Below are 21,998 nucleotides of genomic sequence, written 5' to 3'. Positions count from 1 at the left end.
GTGCGGGGCCGCGCGCCCGGGCCCCTCGGCCCGGCCCGGCCCGCGGCGCTCTCCCCATCCTCGAGCTTCTGGCTGCCGCCCCGCCCGCACCCACCGCGGCTGTAGGAAGCGCTCCTTTATTCATTATTTACGAGCATTAATAGGTTTGGGGCGCGCATGCTGTGGGAGGATGCGAGGACGCCACGGGGACCCCCGCGTTCGAGGAAGGGTGCGGACCTTCGGGAAGGTGTGCCGGGCGGGGGGCGCTCGGACGCTGTCCTTTGCGGGCGCGCACTTAGCCGAGCGGAGTGCGGGGGCTGCGGGCCCCACGCCCCGCCCTGCACGGCCCTCGCCGCCGCGTCCCTGACGCAGCCCTGGCCTCATTTATCATCATCTTTGGTCAAGTGGAGTGTGCAAGGAACAGCTGCTTCACTCGGCTGACTTCCGAGGGCGGCTACAGCGGGAATCAGGAAAATGAATGATGGAGGCTGGGGGGCCGCCCCCAGGTCCGGGTGCAGGCGGGAGGGAGGCGGGGAGCATCCTGGCTGCCTCTGCCTCATGGCAAGCGCAGCGCCCCCTTCCTCTCCGGGCGCCCACAGCCCCGGCGGATCGCTGGCGGAGGACGGGCGGGTGTGCCGGAGGTCGCCGTGACCTTGCTGGGGTCAGTGGGTTGGGCTGTGGAGGAGGCGTCGCGGCGTCTTTGGTGGCCCTATCCGGATTGGCGGAAGGCCGGGGAGACGAGGAGGGGGAGGGGAGTACCAATGGAAGGTGAAATTTTACCTGCCCCTGAGGGAGTCCTGCGGATTTTCTCCCGGCGACGGCCGCGCTCTGCCTTTGTCTTACATGGCCGAAACATCTGTAGCAGTGGCGGAGAGGCCGCAGACCCCGCCCTCCGCGCGGCTCCCCAGCCAGCTCCGTGCTGCCGCCCGCACCTCAGTGTGGGGTCCTCGCCCGCGCCCTACCCCGCCTGCTGTCGATGGGGCGGGGGCTGGTTGCGGAAAGGGTTAATGGCCTAGTCGCAGACCCTAATTGTCAGAGCTAGGCCCCGCTTCGTTCCAATTACCCTAAGTAGAGACTGAATGCGCAATTAACGGAGTCAGCTTGCCAACTGGAAAGCTGTCCCCCGCTTTCACATTGAGCGGAATACTCCACCAGCTGACTTGGACGAAGCAATTTCCTCTGCTCTCCCCTTTCTCTCTCCCCCAGCCCCTTCTCTTTTTCTCTCTGCTTAATAATAAAATTATACCAAGCAGTTTGCGGTGTGGCAGGCGGCCAGAAAAGCGTTTCTTTAAACGCCGCCGTCTCACAATTAGGCAGCAAGAGGATTTGACACGCCGAGGCGGCCTGACAGGCGGCTTCCTCCCCTGGGGGCCGGTGCAGGAGGGGGCTCCAGTGCCCGGCTCCCCCATATGGAACCGGCACGGGGAGGGGGCCAGGGCCGCACCTCCCGTGCTGTCAACACGCTGCAGTGAGAAGCCCTTGGGGCAGGCAGCAGGGGAGGTTCCACCCAGGCTCCGGGAGGCAACAAGATCTTTCCTTGCTGGGGTATAGAGAAGGAAAGCCATGTTCTCTGTTTCTGTTTGACAGAGAGGCATCTGGGGCACACAGCTGCTGAGCCTGGTGGACAAGTCACTGACCCTCTCTGCGAGTTTGGGATTGGAATGTTGAGGAAGAATGTGCCCTGTTCCTGGGGGCTGGTTGCTTTCCCATGCCGATACTGTCTTCCCAGGAGGTTAAAGACAGCACTGTCTATAATGAGCCAGAGACCCCTCTGCTGCTGCTGCTGGGATAGCAGACCTAGAATCCCCATGGTCACATAAGAAGAGCTGCCATGGAAGCACCAGGGACCAGTACCCTGGAAACAGGGTACATTGACCACTGGCTATAAGCAGCTGAACTCAGAACTGGATTGAGGTAGGCAGTAGCTGCTGTAGGAGGTAGCTGCTCCTGGAAGCCACCTTGCTGTTTGCTGCCTCCCAGCACCTTCTGGAGGGCAGCCACTTCCTTCCCCTCCTTCCCCTTCCTGCCCCTGGGTGTCCTTCAGCAACAGCTCCCCGTGCCTTAGACTACAGAAGCTCTGTACACCCCCTGGAACTTCACGCTCTGCTCATCCCCACCTGGACCTTTGCTGATTCAAAATGGGCTCCAAGAGCCAGTGGGCACCAACACTAAAGGCCGCAGAGAGAATGCCAACTTCACTGCTGTGCCTTCCTAGTTAGCTGCTGTTTGTGTCCTGCCCACCCCTCACCTCTTCCTGAAACTGCTCTCTGGGCCTCATCCCCTGAGGCTGAAGACAAAATAATATGATAAACACAAAGCCAGGAGTGTCCCTCCATCCCACTTCGTCACAGTATTTATAGGCACAACTCTAGGGCCAGAGTAGGGTTTGGGAGCTTAAGAGCAAAATGCAGACTGCCCCTACCTTCAGGCTCTTACCCTTAGGAGGCAGCTCATTGTGCCATTAATTATGTAATTACTGCTGTCAGGAGCCCCACATGGGAGCCTGGCAGGGGTCCCAGGAGGGGGGAGGGGTGGGGCCTCACCTGTCTCCTGTGGAATGTTACCAGGGCCACTTCCTACACTACCTCCACAAGCAGCGTGGGGCCTCAGCCCTACCTCTGTAGCTCTTAAGCCCTTGCTGCACCCAGGCCACCCACCTTCGTTTGCCTGGGCCATGCCACTCCCAAGGCCTGCTCTGGATCCAGAAAACATTATGGGTGCTCCTTGTTGCATTGAATACCTAAGTTCGCAGCCCAACAAGAGCTAAGCTGCGTGGGTGTCGGCCTCCCCAGTATTTGACTCTGCTGACGGTCAAGTGAAAGCCCACAGATGGGCAGTCTTCCTGAACTCTGCACTGCTTGAATAACGACAATAAAAACCCTTGAGACTTGGTTGATAGGTTTTTTTTTTTTGTTTGTGTGTGTGTGTGTGTGTGTGTGTGTGTGTGTGTGTGTGTAAAAGAACAATTTTCTGGAGCTGGTTCTATTGTGGGTTCCAGTGATTGAACTCGGTCACTAAGCCATCCTATCTAGCCAGCCCTGGTAACATTTTTGAAAACGAAAGGCATCTCATACTGTACATACCTGACTTGTGACCTGTTACAGGAAGAAAAGACTGTTCTATGCCCATCCCATCCCCCATCCCCACCCCGTGCTTGGGACTGAGATGTACAGCCTGTCTCCAAACCCCTACCTAATACTTTGCTCCAAAGTGGATTCTCTGTCCATCCTTAAGAAAGGGTCAGTGTCTAATGAATGAAGCAGAGCTGTGGCCCTAGCCCATGCCTGCCAGCCCCCACCCAAATATGCTGTGTCTCATCACCTGACCACTTACTCTGGATTGTTTTCACAGGGTTAATGTGACATTTGAAGCATGATTCATTTAATACATATTTATTGTTCTGGGCAATGGGGACATGGCATGAATAAAATAGGCAGAAATCCCTGCTCCATGGAACTTTTCGTTTGAGAGGAGGCTAGTAATAAGTTAAGGCAAACGGGTAAGTGCTTTGAGAAATACGAGGAGGCACAGGGGTATCATTGAAAATATGGTGATGACACAGAAGTAAAGGTGTGGAGCTGGGTAGAGAGTTGTATAGATGTCCAGGAATGGTTTTCCTAGCCAAGGGGACGGCCGGCACAAAGGACTTGAGGCCCATGGAGGTGAAAGGCTTGCCCAAGGTCAGAACCCTGTTGGCATTTAGACAGCTTGCTACTGGCTTGGCACCTCTTTGCCAAGTCCTGGTCCTTCTGGGCACATGAAGTGGAGAGGACAAGGCTGTACTGATCAGTTTCAGCCTTCTGTAAGGATGGGTACTGCTGGGGCTTGGAATGTGGACCAACCCAAGCAGCCCGGAAACTCCCTGGTTACTCTAGATACTGGATGGAAAAGCACTATCTCTAGCCAGACCCCTGAACATCTAGTCTTCGAACCCTGACTGTGGGTGGCATCAGTGAGGTCAGGCTAGCTTGAGCTGAACGTGATGGGGAAGGCCCTGCCTTCTTCGTAGTTGACCCCCCCCCCCATGCCTTTTCTGTTTCTCTGTTTGGACAGATGGGTGGTGATGGCTTTTGTTGAGTGGTAAATAAAGTGACCCCAAACAAAGCATCCACAGGAGACTGATGAAGCGATCACAGCTGAGGTGCTACGGACAGGCCAGCCCTGACGGCGGGCACAGGGTCGGCTGGACTCTGGGTCCCTGCTGCTGAGGGCATCCAGCCTGGGATCCAATGCATCCTAGTTAAAGACACCGTAGGGCTGTGTCTAAGAAAGAACAGGTACAGGACCTATGGGCATGGTGTTAGAACCCACTCCATTCCCTCAGCATAGCAGGAAATATGAGTTGGAAGGGGGTTCTCAAACATCCTCCAGAGAACTCAGATTCAGCCTCTTATGAAGTCTCCAGCATCTTTGAGGCCATCTTTTGTGTGTGTGTGTGTGTGTGTGTGTGTGTGTGTGTGGTTAGCCCTGGCTGTCCTGGAACTCAGTCTATAGACCAGGTTGGCCTCGAACTCACAGATCCACCTGCCTCTACCTCCGAGTGCTGGGATTAAAGGTGTGCGCCGCCGCCATCATCACCCGGCTCCATCTTTTTTTTTTTTTTTAAAGTTAGTTTTGCTGTGTTGCCCAGGCTGGCTTGTTACAGTGCTGGTAATTGAACTTCAGGCCTCAGGAATGCTAGCTATACCACCGAGCTCTACACCTAACCTGCCTTACTGGTCCTGAACTTGCGATTTGATCCTCTTGCTTCAGATTCCATGTGCTGAGATCACAGGTTTATACCACTACACCCTGCTAATTTTCTGTTTCAGTGATGGGGATGCTGACCGCATACTAGACACTGTCTTCTACTTCCTACTTCTCTGCCTGCTTCTGGCTACTCAAGACCCCAGACTCTTTCTGGGGGACTGTAAAAAAGGTGTTGCCAGCATGGGGTAGTCTTGAGAGACTGCTTTGGGGTAGAGCTGCCTTATCACCACTACCACCCCTGCCCTAAGCAGGTCCATCAGTTCCTTCCTGATGCTAGCCCCTAGCCCAAGGAGTCTAGCCTAGTCTCAAGGCCTGTGGTATCTGACTGTTCTTGTGGGTTCCATGGAGATTCATCCCTGCCTCCCAGGCAAGCCTGGCCATAAAGACTGGCAAAGAAAAAAAAAAAAAAAAAAAAAAAAAAGACAAAGACCTCCAAAACAGCTGGGAATGGCTTGAGGATTCAGGGCTCACTCAGGCCACATATTTATTATTATTTTGTGTGTGTACATGGATGAGGGCTCTCTTGTGGAAGCATGTGGAAGAGGACCTCCAGTGCCTTCCTCTACGGCTTTTCACCCTATTTCCTTAAGGCAGTCTCACTGGCCCTGACTAGGTAGCTAGCAAGACCAGACTACACCTGTTTCTCCCCTCTTCTTCCCCTCCCCCTTGCTACTGGGGTTACAGACTCACACAGCTATGCCCAGCTTTTGCATGGTGCTGGGATTTCCAGCTCAGGTCCTCCTGCTTACACAGCAAGCTCTCGTGCCCCCTGAGCCGTCCCCCAGCCCCCAAGTCTTACATTTAGTATTCATCTGAAACAGATAGGGAGGCCCTAGGGGTCTCACCTCTCCATTGCTCCCCGAACATCTGTCCCTTCTCTGCCTCCAAGGGGGTTAGGCTTTCCGTTTTCCCTGCAACTACCAGTCAGGTCATAAATCAGCTATAGGTAGGTGGGAAGGCCAGTGGCTGGGGGCTGCCAGTGAAGGGGGACATGCCTCTTCCTACCCCTCTCTCCACCTTTCTTCCTCTTTTCCTCAGGATAACATTGCCACAGGGCAGACTGGGAGCAATAGCAGCTCTGGCCCACAGAATACCCCTCTTACTGATGGGGCCAACCCTCGGGCCTGAAGAGGCTCTGGACTAATGACTGGAGGCTGGCCAGATACTATAGGTAGGTTTGCTTCTTGGAATTTAGGGTACAGCTCAGTTTAGACTTTGCTTAGCAAGCTAAAGGTCCTGGGTTTGTCCCTAGCACCACAGAAATACAGAGTCAGGCTTGCAGGCTGGGTCTGGCCTGCTGTAGAAGGACATGTAGGCGGGTGGGTGCCTGTGCATATATCAGCTGGCCTGAACTCAGCTCAGCTTTCTTGCTGTCTGTACCAAGACACACTCTTTCAGGGTGGGCATTTCTGGTGTGGTGTCTAAGAGAGGGGTTTGATCTCCACTGTTAAGCCAGGGTCACTAGCAAGTCCTTAGCCCCTCTGAACCTTACCTTTAGTTATAAAAGGGACAAGGTCGGTGGCCAGGCCCCCCTCCTAGAGTCTTTAGCAGAAGGGCAATGCCCGAGGCACAACCTTGCCAGCCTTCAGCACAGTTTCATGGCTGTGCTGATGCCTTGTGGCCGGGACTGCTGCTCTGTCCGAGGAAGTTGTCCAGACTCTAAGCACCGTCCAGTTCCACAAAGATCTTGAGATCTGGTCTCGTGGGGCCTGGTGTGTTCTCTCCAGTGTCTGGAGTAACCAGTGGTTACAAGGTTGGAGTATTCATGTCCCTAGGGCCAAAGAGGGTTGCTCTGGATTCCCATCAGCTGCCTGCCAGATTCTGCCAGAATGGCTGAGGGAAAGTCTTGGCACGTTCCCAGGAGAAGGGGGAGGGAAAGAAGCTGGGGCAAGATTCCCTTTCCCAACCCTTACTGCTGCTAGTCCAGCCACCTCGGCTGCTGCTTCCTCCATGTTGAAAGGTCACCATCACCTGTGGGGGAATTTGTTCTTCCATCTGCTCTCTGATGCTGCCCACCCCGGCCCTTTGCTATCTGCCTCTCATCCCTTCCATGTCCTTTCCTGATGCTCTTGAAAAATAATCATAATCACAATAATTAATAACAACAGAGCCCACTGCAAGCCTGAGGTGGCTCTTAAAGAGGCAGCACCCTATTTTCTCATGGCAGAGCCAGCAGGACCTCTGCAGCTCCAAGCTGGCAGCTAGGATGCCACCGTGCCTGAGCCTTTGTTTCTGTCCCTCCCTCTGCCAGGGTTGGAGGGTGGTGCTGGGGCACATGTTTCTGCCTGTGTCCTCCAACAGGCACTGGGCCTCTGGGATTTTAATTGAACTGTCTTTTCTTAGAGATAGATGCCTTCCACATCCAGCTGCCTGTGTGCATCAGGAAGCCAGCCTGTAGTCCTGTGTGGGGAAATTAAAAGGCGCAGCAGCTGGACTGATTAGATGGGGCAGGGACAGAGCAGGCAGGGAGGGGACACTGTTCATGGCTCCCCCTCTTTTTAGATAATGTCTCTGGTAATGCATTTTGGGAATGTGGCGGTGGGGGTGTAGGGACACACACACACACACACACACACACACACACACACACACACCCCACTCCAGCCGTAGAAATGTTAATGATATCTACAGGACACTCAGCAGGAAATGAGAGTGATCTGGGACTAATAAAAACCGAAATGTAATTTGTGCAGATATATGAGGGAGGCAGATGTAGCCTTCAGAGCAGTATGGGTTTGTACATATAAACACACAGCCAGGGAGAACAGGGAACTGGCATTCTGTGTCCTGGTCTTAGAAGTGGCCCACCAGCAGTCGTGAGCAGAGGTGACATCCACCTACATCCGGAGTGTGCTCTGCTCTGGGAAGGTGGGGGCAGGAGGCACCAGGCCGCCCACCTGAATAGATACTGCCTCCAGCCCCTCTGGATTAGCACAGCCTGGGGTGTTTCATCCAAACCACGAGGACTGGAGTGAAGTAGATCCTAAGGGTAGGTGGGCCCTGTCTTAGTGAAGGGTTAGAGATGGAGGTAATGAGCTGGGGTGGGGCAGGCAGAAGGCTTTGACAAGCTGGGGAGGGGGAAAGTTGTTTTAGGGGCAGCTGGGTCAGGCCCCCTGCTGTGAGCTCTGGGCTTATCTGGATGCCTGGGCATGCCCTGTTCCTCTGGATAGAGCTCTTCTGCTCCCTTCCCTGGGTCAGTTCTAAGACAAAGAAAGGAAGGCACCTTTGTGGGATCCAGACTGAAGGGAGGCTGGATCTCCCCGCCAGTGCAGCCCCTCCATTCCTACCTCTCTCCACCCCCACATTGACTTCTCAACAAACAAACAAAACCCCCTGAAACCTTTGTGGTCTAAGTCAGGCCACACCTCCATCTTAGTGTGTTTTGGAACAAGAACTGGAAAGTCCCAGTTCCCTCCTGGGGACTTGAGCCACTTAGTCCCAGAGATCTTGTACCTCCTGCTTTGAGCCTGTGTGGTGGCCTGGGTAAACCCTAACATGTGGGGCGCAGGCTCACTAGCTGGCCCCCTTTGTGATTTCTCCAAAGCTTGGGGGCATTTCCCTCTTCCACCACTGAGGATTTTCTGGGGTAACCAAGCCAGTCAGTTGAAGGAAGCCAGCAGAGGTACACAAGCCTGTGTTGTGACTCTGTCCACAAAAGCACCTGCCCTCCTGGTAGATCAGACACTGCCTGCCCCTGTCCCAGATTGGGGCTGCCTGCACCAGCCCTGGCCTGTGAAAGTTAGGAGCAGCTCGGCAGGAGAGGACAGAGAAGAGGCAGGGTAGTGTGCTCTCCAGGGGCCAGGGGACTGCGTCTCTGTCCCCTATTAGTATGCGTCCCCACACTCTGGACTACATAATCTGTTTATGCACCTATGATACGAAGAACAGGAGGCAGGTGCTACCATCCTTCATTCCCAGGAGTCAGAGGAGGGAGTGCTTTATGTGGACAGTTGTCTTAGCAGCCCCCAGTCAACATCTGCCAGAAGGGACAGAGTCCAGATGGCACTGCAGGGGAGGTGTGTGTGAGCGTGCGTGTACGTGTGCCTGATAGGTCCTTTGTACATGTGTGGATTCCTGTATGTGCGGTCATAGCAGGCCTTGCGAGCGGCTCTCCCCGATTGGGGAGGTCCTCATGAGTACCTGGTGTGTGGGTCATGCTTAAGTATGTCCACTCACAGACTAAGAGTATGGGATCCAGTTGGACCCCAGGGGACAGAGTGGAATTACTCTGCTAATTTGAACTGTCTGTGAGGGCTAGGCGTGGTGGTGCAGACAAGGGTTGGAGGGAGGAGCTGGCAGGAGGAGTCTGGGGGGGGGGGTCGTTCCTGTGACTTGTCTGTGTAGCTCTGTTGGACTGTTCATGTCCGTGGCAGTCCTCCTTAGCACGACCCAGCTGCAGGCACCGTGGAAGCAGAATTTCGGAGCACATCTCCCAGACCCAGAGGCTGTCGATATGTGCACAGCTGGTGGGAAGGTGGCCGGGAGGGGTGCTGGCTGAGGCAGAGAGTGGAACATGGCCCATCTGAATTGTTTTCCCTCTGCACCACCCCTTCTCTTCCCAGATAACCGGCCCGAGTCATGCAGTCTTTTCGAGAAAGGTGTGGTTTCCATGGCAAACAGCAAAACTACCCACCAACCTCACAGGAGACATCGCGCCTGGAGAACTACAGGCAGCCAGGTCAGGCTGGGCTCAGCTGTGATCGGCAGCGGCTGCTGGCCAAGGACTATTACAACCCACAGCCCTATCCAGGCTACGAGGGTGGTGCCGGCCCACCTGGGACAGTGGCCACGACAGCTGCAGACAAGTACCACCGAGGCAGCAAGTCCCTGCAGGGGAGGCCGGCTTTCCCCGGCTATGTTCAAGACAGCAGCCCCTACCCAGGGCGCTACTCTGGCGAGGAGGGTCTTCAGACCTGGGGGGGCCCACAGCCACCACCTCCCCAACCGCAGCCCCTGCCAGGGGCAGTGAGCAAGTATGAGGAGAACTTGATGAAGAAGACGGTGGTGCCCCCAAACAGGCAGTACCCTGAGCAGGGTCCCCAACTTCCCTTCCGGACTCACAGCCTGCATGCCCCCCCACCACAGCCTCAGCAGCCCCTGGCTTACCCCAAACTCCAAAGGCAGAAACCACAGAATGACCTTGCCTCCCCTCTGCCCTTCCCCCAGAGCACCCACTTCCCCCAGCATTCTCAGTCCTTCCCTGCCGCCTCCACCTACGCCCCAGCAGTGCAGGGCGGTGGGCAGGGGGCCCACTCCTACAAGAGCTGCACAGCACCATCTGCCCAGCCTCACGACAGGCCGATGAGTGCCAATGCGAGCCTGGCCCCAGGACAGCGGGTCCAGAGTCTTCACGCTTACCAATCGGGCCGCCTTGGCTATGAGCAGCAGCAGCAGCAGGCACTTCAAGGCCGGCACCACACCCAGGAAACTCTCCACTACCAGAACCTCGCCAAGTACCAACACTATGGACAGCAAGGCCAGGGCTACTGTCCACCGGACACAGCTGTCAGGACTCCAGAACAGTATTACCAGACCTTCAGCCCTAGCTCCAGCCACTCCCCTGCACGTTCTGTGGGTCGCTCTCCTTCCTATAGCTCCACCCCGTCACCACTGATGCCCAACCTGGAGAACTTCCCCTATAGCCAGCAGCCGCTTAGTACGGGGGCCTTCCCCACAGGCATCACAGACCACAGCCACTTTATGCCCCTGCTCAATCCCTCACCGACGGATGCCGCCAGTTCTGTGGACCCCCAGGTCAGCAACTGCAAGCCCCTGCAAAAGGAGAAGCTCCCCGAAACCTTGCTGTCGGACCTCAGCCTGCAGAGCCTCACAGCACTCACCTCACAGGTGGAAAACATCTCCAATACTGTGCAGCAACTCTTGCTGTCCAAAGCTGCCATGCCCCAGAAGAAAGGGGTCAAGAGCCTCGTGTCTAGGACTCCGGAGCAGCACAAGAACCAGCACTGTAGCCCCGAGGGCAGTGGTTACTCAGCTGAGCCGGCAGGCACACCACTGTCTGAGCCGCCGAGCAGCACACCACAGTCCACTCATGCTGAGCCACAGGACACTGACTACCTGAGCGGCTCTGAGGACCCACTAGAGCGCAGCTTCCTCTACTGCAGCCAGGCCCGCGGCAGTCCTGCCAGGGTCAACAACAACTCCAAGGCCAAGCCCGAGTCTGTGTCCACCTGTTCTGTGACCTCACCTGACGACATGTCCACCAAGTCTGACGACTCTTTCCAGAGCCTGCACAGTACTCTGCCACTGGACAGCTTCTCTAAATTTGTGGCAGGCGAGCGAGACTGCCCCCGGCTGCTGCTCAGTGCCCTGGCACAGGAAGATCTGGCCTCTGAGATCCTGGGGCTTCAGGAAGCCATCGTTGAGAAGGCCGACAAGGCCTGGGCTGAGGCTTCCAGCCTGCCCAAGGACAATGGCAAGTCACCTTTCCCACTGGGGAACCACAGCACTTGCCTAGACACTGTGGCCAAGACTTCATGGTCACAGCCAGGGGAACCAGAAACCCTACCCGAGCCTTTGCAGCTGGACAAGGGTGGCAGCACCAAGGACTTCAGCCCAGGGCTGTTTGAAGACCCTTCTGTGGCCTTTGCCACCACTGACCCGAAGAAGACGACCAGTCCCCTGTCCTTTGTCACCAAGCCTCTGCTTGGAGCTGCCACTCCAGACCCCACCACAGCAGCATTTGACTGCTTTCCAGACACGACCACTGCCAGCTCTGTGGACAGTGCCAACCCCTTTGCCTGGCCAGAGGAGAATCTGGGTGATGCTTGTCCTCGCTGGGGCCTCCACCCTGGTGAGCTCACCAAGGGCTTGGAGCAGGGTGCAAAGGCCTCAGACAATGTCGGCAAAGCAGATGTACACGAGACCCCTGCCTGCTTGGGCTTCCAGGAAGAGCATGCCATCGGGAAGCCGGCAGCTGTGCTGTCTGGGGACTTCAAGCAGCAGGAGGCAGATGGGGTGAAGGAGGAAGTGGGTGGGTTGCTGCAGTGCCCTGAGGTGGGCAAAGCTGACCAGTGGCTGGAGGACAGCCGGCATTGCTGTTCCTCCACTGACTTTGGGGACCTGCCGCTGTTGCCACCGCCTGGCAGGAAGGAGGACCTGGAGGCCGAAGAGGAGTACTCTTCCCTGTGTGAACTGCTGGGTAGCCCTGAGCAGAGGCCCAGCCTGCAGGACCCACTGTCCCCCAAGGCCCCGCTGATTTGCACCAAGGAGGAAGCAGAGGAGGTGCTGGACACCAAGGCTGGCTGGGCCCCCCAATGTCACCTCTCTGGGGAGCCTGCTATCCTACTGGGCCCCTCTGTGGGTGCTGAATCAAAGGTCCAGAGCTGGTTTGAGTCTTCACTGTCACATATGAAGCCAGGAGAAGATGGGCCAGAGATGGAGAGAGCCCCAGGTAGTTCCGCCACTTCAGAAGGCTCCCTGGCCCCGAAGCCTAACAAGCCTGCTGTACCTGAGGTGCCCATTGCTAAGAAAGAGCCTGTGCCGAGGGGTAAAAGTTTACGGAGCCGGCGGGTCCACCGGGGGCTGCCTGAGGCTGAAGACTCTCCGTGCAGGGTACCAGCACTTCCCAAAGACCTCTTGCTCCCAGAGTCCTGCACGGGACCCCCCCAGGGACAGGCAGAAGGGGCTGGAGCCCCAGGCCGGGGGCTGTCAGAAGGGCTCCCCAGAATGTGTACTCGCTCCCTTACAGCTCTGAGTGAGCCCCAAACTCCTGGGCCTCCAGGCCTGACCACCACCCCCACACCTCCCGACAAACTGGGTGGCAAACAGCGCGCCGCCTTCAAGTCCGGCAAGCGGGTCGGCAAACCATCGCCCAAGGCCGCCTCCAGCCCCAGCAACCCTGCGGCCCTGCCTGTTGCCTCGGACAGCAGCCCCATGGGCTCCAAGACCAAGGAGCCAGACTCTCCCAGCATCCCTGGAAAGGACCAGCGTTCCATGGTCCTCCGGTCTCGCACCAAACCCCAGCAGGTCTTCCATGCCAAACGACGGCGGCCCTCGGAGAGCCGGATCCCGGACTGCCGTGCCACCAAGAAGCTCCCTGCCAACAACCACTTACCCACCGCATTCAAGGTCTCCAGTGGGCCCCAGAAGGAAGGCCGGGTGAGCCAGCGGGTCAAAGTCCCCAAGCCTGGGACAGGGAGCAAGCTTTCAGATCGGCCTCTCCACACTCTCAAAAGGAAGTCGGCGTTCATGGCTCCCGTCCCCACCAAAAAGCGAAGCCTCATCCTGCGCAGCAGCAACGGAAGTGGACTGGATGGGAGAGAGGAAAGGGCTGAGAGCTCTCCTGGCCTCCTGAGGAGGATGGCCTCACCCCAGAGGGCCAGGCCCAGGGGCAGCGGGGAGCCACCCCCACCCCCACCCCTGGAACCACCTGCTGCATGCATGGGGTTGGCTACACCATCATCCCTGCCCAGTGCTGTGAGGACCAAGGTGCTGCCACCCCGGAAGGGCCGTGGCCTCAAGCTGGAGGCCATCGTACAGAAGATCACCTCACCTGGGCTCAAGAAACTCGCCTGCAGAGTGGCAGGGGCTCCTCCTGGGACACCCCGGAGCCCAGCCCTACCCGAGAAACGTTCCGGGGGCAGTCCAGCTGGGGCAGAAGAGGGCCTAGGAGGAATGGGCCCTGGGCAGATGCTACCGGCAGCTCCAGGAGCTGACCCGTTGTGCAGAAATGCTGCCAGCAGGTCCCTAAAAGGTAAACTCCTGAGTAGTAAGAAACTGTCCTCTGCTGCTGACTGTCCCAAAGCTGAGGCCTTCGTGTCCCCGGAGACCCTGCCATCCCTAGGGGCTGCCCGAGCTCCGAAGAAAAGGAGCCGGAAAGGCAGGACCGGGGCCTTGGGACCCTCTAAAGGCCTGTTGGAGAAGCGGCCCTGTTCTGGCCAAACTCTGATCCTTGCTACCCATGACAGGGCCAGCAGCACTCAGGGTGGAGGTGAGGACAGCTCCAGTGGAGGAGGCAAGAAGCCAAAGACAGAGGAGCTGGGCCTGGCCTCCCAGCCCCCTGAAGGCCGGCCCTGCCAGCCCCAGACAAGGGCACAGAAGCAGCCAGGCCAAGCCAGCTATAGCAGCTATTCAAAGCGGAAGCGCCTCAGTCGTGGCCGGGCTAAGACCACCCATGCTTCGCCCTGTAAGGGACGTGCCACTCGGAGACGGCAGCAGCAGGTACTGCCCCTGGATCCTGCAGAGCCTGAGATCCGACTCAAATACATTTCCTCTTGCAAGCGGCTGAGGGCAGACAGCCGCACCCCAGCCTTCTCGCCCTTTGTGCGGGTGGAGAAGCGAGATGCGTACACCACCATATGCACAGTCGTCAACTCCCCGGGGGACGAGCCCAAGCCTCACTGGAAGCCGGCCTCCTCTGCTGCCTCCTCCTCCTCCGCCTCCTCCTCCTCCTCCTCAGAACCAGCTGGGACCTCTCTAACCACATTCCCTGGAGGCTCTGCGCTGCAGCCGAGGCCCTCCCTGCCCCTCTCCTCCACCATGCATCTGGGGCCTGTGGTGTCCAAGGCCCTGAGTACCTCTTGCCTTGTCTGCTGCCTCTGCCAAAACCCGGCCAACTTCAAGGACCTCGGGGACCTCTGTGGCCCCTACTACCCTGAACACTGCCTCCCCAAAAAGAAACCAAAACTCAAGGAGAAGGTGCGGCTGGAAGGCACCTTTGAGGAGGCCTCTCTGCCTCTCGAGAGAACAGTCAAAGGCCTGGAATGTGCGGCCAGCACCACTGCTGCCACGACCGCCGCCGCCGCCGCCGCCGCCACCACCACCACCACCACCACCATCACCGCCGCCACGCCCCTGGGGAGGCTCTCCAGGCCTGATGGCCCAGCTGACCCTGCCAAGCAGGGCTCCCTGCGCACCAGTGCCCGGGGCCTGTCCAGACGTCTGCAGAGTTGCTATTGCTGTGACGGTCAGGGGGACGGGGGTGAGGAGGTGGTCCCAGCTGACAAGAGCCGCAAACATGAGTGCAGCAAAGAGGCCCCTGCAGAACCTGGTGGGGACACCCAGGAACACTGGGTACATGAGGCCTGTGCTGTGTGGACCAGCGGGGTGTACCTGGTGGCCGGGAAGCTCTTTGGGCTGCAGGAGGCCGTGAAGGTAGCTGTGGACATGGTAAGAAGCTAGGCCAGCTGGGGTAGGGGATGGGGTTTTGAAGTACCAAGAGGCTAGTCGAGGTGTCTGTCTCCAGTGCTTTATTGTGGGTTACTTGTGCCTGTAGTCAAAGAGTAGCCAGGGTGCAATCTCCAGGCCCTGGAGTCCCTTGAGGGAGTGTGGAGGCAAGTTCAAGTATTCCTGGGGCCACAGTTCTGTGTTCCACTGGGCCAGTCTTCCCACACACACTACCCAAAACTGGAGCTGCCGGGTCCTGGCGAGACAGAGCCCTTCTTGAGTTGAATGCCGAGGTGGCCTGATCTTCCCTGAACTGGGACACATGGGATAGCTTCTTAACAACATGTGGCTAAAGCATGGGACACTGGCTCTGGGCAACCCTGGGTTACCTGGCCACGGAAGCCCCGAAGCTCAACCCTCCAGTTCTAAGACATCCCTTCCAAGAACTTTGGACCGCTGCATGCATCTGCCTCTGCCCTGTCCTTCCTCCCGTGGGGCACGGTCACAGGACCTGGTACATTAACACATTGGTCTTGAGGGCTGTATCTGGGCTCACAAGTCTGGGATGGAGAGTGCGTGCTGAGCTCTGGCTGCAGCTAAGGTTCCTCAGACCAAGGGGACTAGAAGAGGCCACTCCAGAGCCCATGTTCCCCTGAAGTTTTGACCCCAGGGCAGAAGAGCCACTCCTGCCTCTCAGATCATGCCCTGAGCAGCGAGGCTGCCAGGCCCACTCCTCCACACCATCCTTCCTGGGTATCCATACAGCTCTGTTGATTTCCTCCTTCCCTCCTTCCCTCAGTCTACTGTGGGCAGCTGAGCTCAGAGGACCGTGCCTGTGCCAGCGACCCCCCTCCTCCCCACACTCTACTGTCCCAGCTCCTCAGGAGCACTCTGTCCAGGCCCCATCCTTGACCTTGGGGACCACTGTGGATGCTGCCCTTGGCTCCAGGCTCCAGGCATCTCCTGTCCATGTTGATGGCTTTAGACTCTCTGGGCCCTGTTGTCCACCCATCTTGCTGAGAAGGGCCTGAGACACAAGGCAACACAGCCTCAGTACCTCAGCCAGTTCATGCAGCAGCAGGCGGGCACCAAACCCCATGTTCCTGCCTGCCACTGGTTCCATGATGACTTAAGCTTTACAGCTACCTTGAAATAGTCTTGTCTGTCCCTTCATTGGAAAGTAACAATCCTGGAACCCCTGTCCAGTGGGAGACCTGATACCCTGCATTATCCAGGGTCAGGCCTGGGACCAGTCACCTCTCGTTCCCAAACCCCAGCACTGGGCTCCTACCAGAAAAACATTGGTGAGTGCAGGTAAAGGCCCCTGTTCCCTGGTCTGGCCCTGTGCTTCTGGCCTCCTGTTGCCCATTCTGGCACACACAGAACATCCTGTTGAGCTGAGGAGGGTGTAAGGGTCACAGGGTCACAGCTGGAGCTGGAGCTGCTCACTGCTGAGCCCTGTCAATGCTGCTACACCCCAGGGTAACAGGGAAGGCCAGGAGAGGCTCTCATTGGACAAGGGTTGGCTGCATATTGAAGGTGTCTCCTTGCTAGAGGTGGGCCTGGCTGGCTCATTACTGGCAGCTGGGGCCTGCTGCCAGGCTGTCCCCCACAGCCGCAGGCTCATAGGATATGGCCCCCCAGATACACTGGGGGATAGGCTAGGGTATCCCGGGTTTCCTGGCGAGTGACTTGCAGGGTCATAGTTGAGCCCATTGCTTCCTGCCTCAGTGGCTTCTTTCACTGCTCTCTCCATGAACCAGTCAGACCCTGGTTCAAGTCTAACTTTAGGAGGCCTCGTGTCTTCTGCAAGCCCCAGAATGCCAGCTCCACCCAGTACACTGGCCAGGCCTTTGGTCTTCCCTGTCCTCTACAGTCTCCACTAGATCTCAGCCCACCATGCCTACCTTCCAGGCCTTTAGGCACCCAGGCTGCCCACATCCTCAGTTTATCATCATGTACCTCATTACCTGGCTAGAGAGGGTCCTCAGGAGACTGGTGGCCTCTGGGTGCCCGGGTCAAGGGGTGGTGCCCGCTTGATCAGCTGTGCCCCCTGTAAGGGAACTGGGGCCAAGAGCCACAGTCTTATCCTCTGTGCCTTCGTGTCTTCACATCTGCCGTGAGCCGTCCTGCCTCAGGAGTTGCTTGGGACTATCTGCCACAAGGGGGGGTGGGGGCATAGTTACCCTCAAATCTCTCCGTACTCCCAAAGGCCACTGTGAGTGAGATTTGGTCTACTTTGGGGTTCCCACTGTGCCTCAGTTTCCTCTAGTGGCTTAAGAGGTGGACGTAGGGCCCCAGGTCCTCGGGAGGCTCATCCGGAAGCTCTGTATGGAGGTCTTCCTCTCTTGCTGACCCACCCCCACTAGCCACTCCAGCTACAGAGTGTTTGGACAGAGCCCACCCTGACGGTGCAGCCTGGACCTGCTGGGCTGCGGCTCTGGGTCCCCCTGGAACTTTGAGCTTCCGGGTTGTTCCCAGCTCTGTTTTCTCTGGCCTGGAGAAGAGGGTGCTGTGCCAGGACGTCCAGCCATGCCCGGCACCCGGTGGACTGTTACCTGCTGAATTGTGTAGTAGCCTTCTAGGTCCTCTGCTTCCCTCCTACCTCACTGTCCACTGTGATGATAGGCTTGGGAGCAGAGGTGGCCTGGGACCCGTCTTCATCCCTCCCTATGCCAAGATTTGCTATCACTCTGCCATTAGCCTTCTCGTCATTGCCCTGTTCTATGTCACAGCCTCCGAGCCCAGCTGAAGTCATTGTGGAGACCAGCCAGGGGCTGGACATGTTCTGGGGGGGGGGGGCATCAGATTTACATGAGCTCAGCCTCTGGCGGGGGGTCATATGTCAACTCTTCCCCCAGCTCATTTCTGTGCATCTGCTGCTGCCATTGGGTAGAGAGTGCTGCTCTCTCCCATGGAAGGGGCCTGTCTCACCAGCTGGAAAGTGGAGGTCAGGGAAAGCCACGCCCCTTGCTGCTGCTCGAAGGAGCCAGTGGATGAGGACACACCAGAGCCAGCATGTAAGCAGCACCTGACAGATGGTGGCTGCCAGCCATGGTCCCTGTGGTGACTAGCACCACTAGCCCAAGAGGGTCCTCCACCCAGTGTGCCAGCCCAAAGAGGTGGCAGAGGGCCAACCCTCGAGGGCATTTCCTCCCATGCTGCATCACAGGGCCGTTCTGGCAGAAGTGCTGTGGGGCCTGTCTGGAACACACAAGGACTCACTTGCCTTCCTCTCTTTTCAGCCATGTTCCAGCTGTCATGAAGCCGGGGCAACCATCTCGTGCTCCTATAAAGGATGTATCCACACCTACCACTACCCTTGTGCCAATGACACAGGTAAGAGCCGGCCTGGGTACAGCTGTTCCAACCCAGACCCCAGGGACTCCCAGGGCCCTCACCTGCCCCAGCAATTCTTTCTCTCTTTGTTCTCTTGGCCTCTACCTGCATTTGGCAGTTCCAGGATGTGGAAATGGGTCAGTCCCTACCTACCAGATTGAGGATCTCCCAGAGCTCTGAGCAAAGAGCTCAGGAAGGAAAGTGAATGGGCATGGCCTTTTAAGGATGAATAGGAGTACACTCAACAGAAGAAGAGAGGTTATATACCAACTCAAACCAAATGGGGAGCTGAGAGGGTGTCTCAAGTGATAGATTGTTTGAGGGCAACCATCCTGTGCTCCTACACAGAATGTGCCAATACACTACCTGAGTGCCAGAGACACCATCCCCAACACTTACTACAGAAAAATAAAGCTAGGCGAATTTAGGTCAAAATGGAGATAGACCAGCTGGCATGTTGGCTATCAGGACTGGCCATGCAAAGTCTGAAACAGGTCTGTAGGTCTGTGACAGACCCCCTGTGACCTGCCCTCGTTCCTACTCATTCATTGTTTGTGGGCCACAGGACCAAGAAACCCAGCCCTAACCCGTCAAGTGGGAAACTTGCAGCACTGGTCTGTAGAGAAAGCATCCGGTCACTGGGAATGGCAGCACCACTGCTATCCAGATCCAGCCCTGGTGGCCCTTCTTCCTGTGCCCATCACACAGTCTTTGTGCTTAGGCCCATCTGCAGAGCTGGAATGTGAACCGCTCTTCATGAGAGCAGCAGCACCCAGGAAGTACAGCCTCATGGGTCAGGCTGTCGCAGCCCTCCATCCCTCTCAACTCTGGCCTGGTCATTTGTCCTAGTCTGAGCAGTGACCTGCCATCAGTGCTGCCTGCCCAGTGGATCCTCAGCATTAGCCCCAGCCAAGCCACCCTGGAAGCCACACAGGGCCTCAGATGGTGACAGCCTTCCAGGGGTGCTGAGCTGCTAACCCTCAACAGGATTGGGGTCTTCATTGACTTTGCCTCCATCATAATGTGACCTGTATTGGAATGTGGACTCGACCTAAGTACAAGGCTTCACTCGCTATCCAACCTGTCTCAGCCCAAGTCACCATGTGGCAATTCACTTTCTGCCCCCCAGTCCCTAGCTACATCCTTACTGTGTACTGTCTCACCCACAGCCACAGAGGCTGGGCTTTCTGGCTTTCTCTGCTTTCTCCAAGCTTGTCCAGCTTCCCCAGGGGCTCACAGCCTGAAGGGAGCAGACAGGACAAGCACAGTAGTAGACTAGGTGTCTCGGTCACTTTTCTGTTGCTGTGATAAGATGCCCTGGCAAAAACAGCGTAGAGATGGTCAGATGAGTTTCGGCTCAGTCACAGGTCACAAGCCACCACAGTAGGGAAGTCATAGGAACAGGGACTTAAGGGAGCTGGTCACACTACATTGGTCAGGAAGCGGAGAGCAGAGCTGGGGATAATGGCACATGCCTTTAATCCACACCTTGGGAGGCAGAGGCAGGTGTCTCTCATGTGAGGTCAAGGCCAGCTTGGTTTGCAGAGTGTGTTCAGAACAGCCAGGGCTACATAGAAAAAAGAAAAAGTAAAAAAAGCAGCAGAAAGGAGCCAGGCATGGTAGCACACTCCTTTAATCCCAGCATTTGGGAGTCAGAGGCAGGCAAATGTCTTTATATTTGGAGCCAACCTGGACTACATAGCAAGTTCCAGGTCAGCCAGGGCTACATGATGGACTCTGTCTCAGATGGCTGGGCAGTTAAGAGTCCTCTTGCAGAGGTCCCAAGTTCCATTCCCAGCACCCACATCCTGGTGGCCTACAACTACCTTAAGTCCAGCTGCCCAGGGATCTGATGCCCTCTTCTGGCTTCTCTCAGTACTGCAGGGCACACAGATACCCACCCAAACATACATATACACACATTTAAAAAAATAAAACTTATGCCAGGCATGGTGGCACATGCCTTTCATCCTAGCAGTTGGAAGGCAAAGGCAAACATCTCCATGTTCAAGACCAGCCTGGTCTACAGAATGAGTTCCAGGCCAGCCAAGGCTATATAGTGAGACCCACCCTCCCAAAATAATAACTCTAAAAAACACAGAAGCAACAGAGAACAGCAGGTCTATGTTCTCACTGCACTTAATCAAGATAACTCCCTCACACGGGTGGAGATGGCTGGGCAGGACTGCTGCCCTGCAGGAGCGCCTGGGCTTGACTTAGCACCCACACGGTGTCCTGATAAGCCTCTGAAACTCCAGTTCCAGGGCAGTTGATACCCCCTTTTTGGCCTCTACTGGCACCGGGAACACATGTGGTGCATAGAAGTACTTTTCAGTCAAAGCACCCATAAATGTAAATTTAAAAGATAATCCCTCAAAGGCATGCCCAGAGACCCATCTTCCAGGTTATTCCAAATTCTGTCTTCTTGACAATACTCTCCCATCAGATGAGGAGAAAATGCTCAGAAGAGAGACCCATTCTGTCTGAGCTGGAAAGAATCTGGGGAAGATTCCAGACAGGTGACATTGGAGCTAGGTCTCCAAACATCAGATGCGTTGAGCCATGGCTAGTTAGTGGTGGGACTGTAGACCAGGCTTTGAGCAGCTAACAGGAATCTGAGACATTGACATGGTGGAGGCTGGTGAACTCCACAGTGGTCCAGGCAGAAGAGGACACTGCCTGGTGCAGGTAGAACCACAGAATTCACAAGACTTGAGAAAACAAGACATGGGTATGTCACGCCTGGCTTCCTCATTCTAAGATGTTGATTTGGGCCTGGCGTTGGGTGTTGTGGCGCACGCCTTTAACCCGAGCACTCAGGAGGCAGAGGCAGATGTATCTCTGTGAATCTGAGGACAGCCAGGGCTACACAGAGAAACCCTGTCTCGGAAAAACAAAAATGTTGATTTGGGCAGGGCAAGCGTGACAAAATAGGTCACTGGGGGGGGGGGGGGCACGTGGGGGAGGGGGAAGATCCTTGCCCTTGCACCCCCAGCTTGGTGGCTTACATAGCACACCATTAATACTTTGATCAGGCTCTGCAGAGGGTGGGCTGCTGTGGCAGTCCCCAGCTGGGCCAGTGCTGGCTGCTTCAGGTGGTTGGCCTAGCGCATCCTGTGGCAGCAGCTGGGCACACACATACCAAGAACAGGTAACAAGGCTGTTGTAACCTGTGTTCTGTTGGCCAAAGGCAGCGCTGTGTAGCTAAGGGTGGGGCGCAATAGGAGGAGCTGCCTGCCCAGGCAGCAGCTGCCCTGAGGTCAGGCTGCACTGGAGCTGTCCCCATTGGGCTCGTGTCCTCAGCACTGGGGGTAGGGGCACCGCCGCACAGCTGTCACAGAGGTAGAACCCTGGAAACGGCAGCCAGGGCAAATGAAGAGGCCAGAGGGGCCCGCTCCCACGTGCCTAGGGAGTACAGGAATAGTTCACCACATGGGGCCGGCCTCTCCTAGGTGTCCTCCTGGGTTGCTAGAAGTAAGGTGACCACTGACTATCCCCTTCTGCCGCTCATTGGCTACAGCGTAGGGTCCAAGCTGAACATCTGGATTAGTCCCAAAGCTGCTTGCCCCCACCCCCGCCCCCAGTCCCTGCTCTTACTGTTGGATAATAGTTGGCTGAGCTGACTGGGAGGGAGCAACCACCCCTGGTTAGGTTGTGTGGGAACCTAGGTCCAGCCCAGCCCCAGAGCCGAAGTGTGTGCCTCAGCGCACCTACCAGCAGCTGACCTAGAAGACAAGCTCTCCTGCAACATTCCCCCTCCTCTTTGGGTGGAGAAAAGGGAGGGGGTGGGAGGAGGGAGGACGGGG

General features: G+C 56.8%; 1 protein-coding gene and 1 long non-coding RNA gene across 8 annotated transcripts in view; one reads left to right on the top strand and one right to left on the bottom strand.

Moving 5' to 3' along the window:
- Positions 1-21,998, top strand: part of Rai1 (retinoic acid induced 1) — a 102,612-nt gene that overhangs the window by 78,501 nt on the left and 2,113 nt on the right. For 4 of the 7 annotated variants that reach the window (XM_052757327.1, XM_052757324.1, XM_052757325.1 and 1 more), the window contains 2 exons: positions 9,291-14,856; positions 18,099-18,192. In XM_052757327.1, coding sequence (XP_052613287.1) covers positions 9,307-14,856; positions 18,099-18,192 — 5,644 coding nt within the window. In that variant the 5' untranslated portion in view covers positions 9,291-9,306. Of the gene's footprint in view, positions 1-5,766; positions 5,900-9,290; positions 14,857-18,098; positions 18,193-21,998 lie in introns of all 7 variants that reach the window. The other 3 variants (XM_052757326.1, XM_052757323.1, XM_052757322.1) reach the window with 1 other exon arrangement.
- Positions 101-1,893, bottom strand: LOC128122070 (uncharacterized). The gene is made up of 2 exons (XR_008222326.1): positions 760-1,893; positions 101-433 (listed from the first exon to the last, which is right to left on the bottom strand). It is a non-coding gene; the product is annotated as an uncharacterized LOC128122070 (long non-coding RNA).

Source organism: Peromyscus californicus, unplaced genomic scaffold, assembly GCF_007827085.1.
Source record: "Peromyscus californicus insignis strain IS unplaced genomic scaffold, ASM782708v3 Scaffold_3__1_contigs__length_106647218, whole genome shotgun sequence".
Classification (NCBI taxonomy): Eukaryota; Metazoa; Chordata; class Mammalia; order Rodentia; family Cricetidae; genus Peromyscus; species Peromyscus californicus.
The sequence above is the reverse complement of the archived record's forward strand: the minus strand, read 5'-3'. Positions and strand labels throughout refer to the sequence as shown.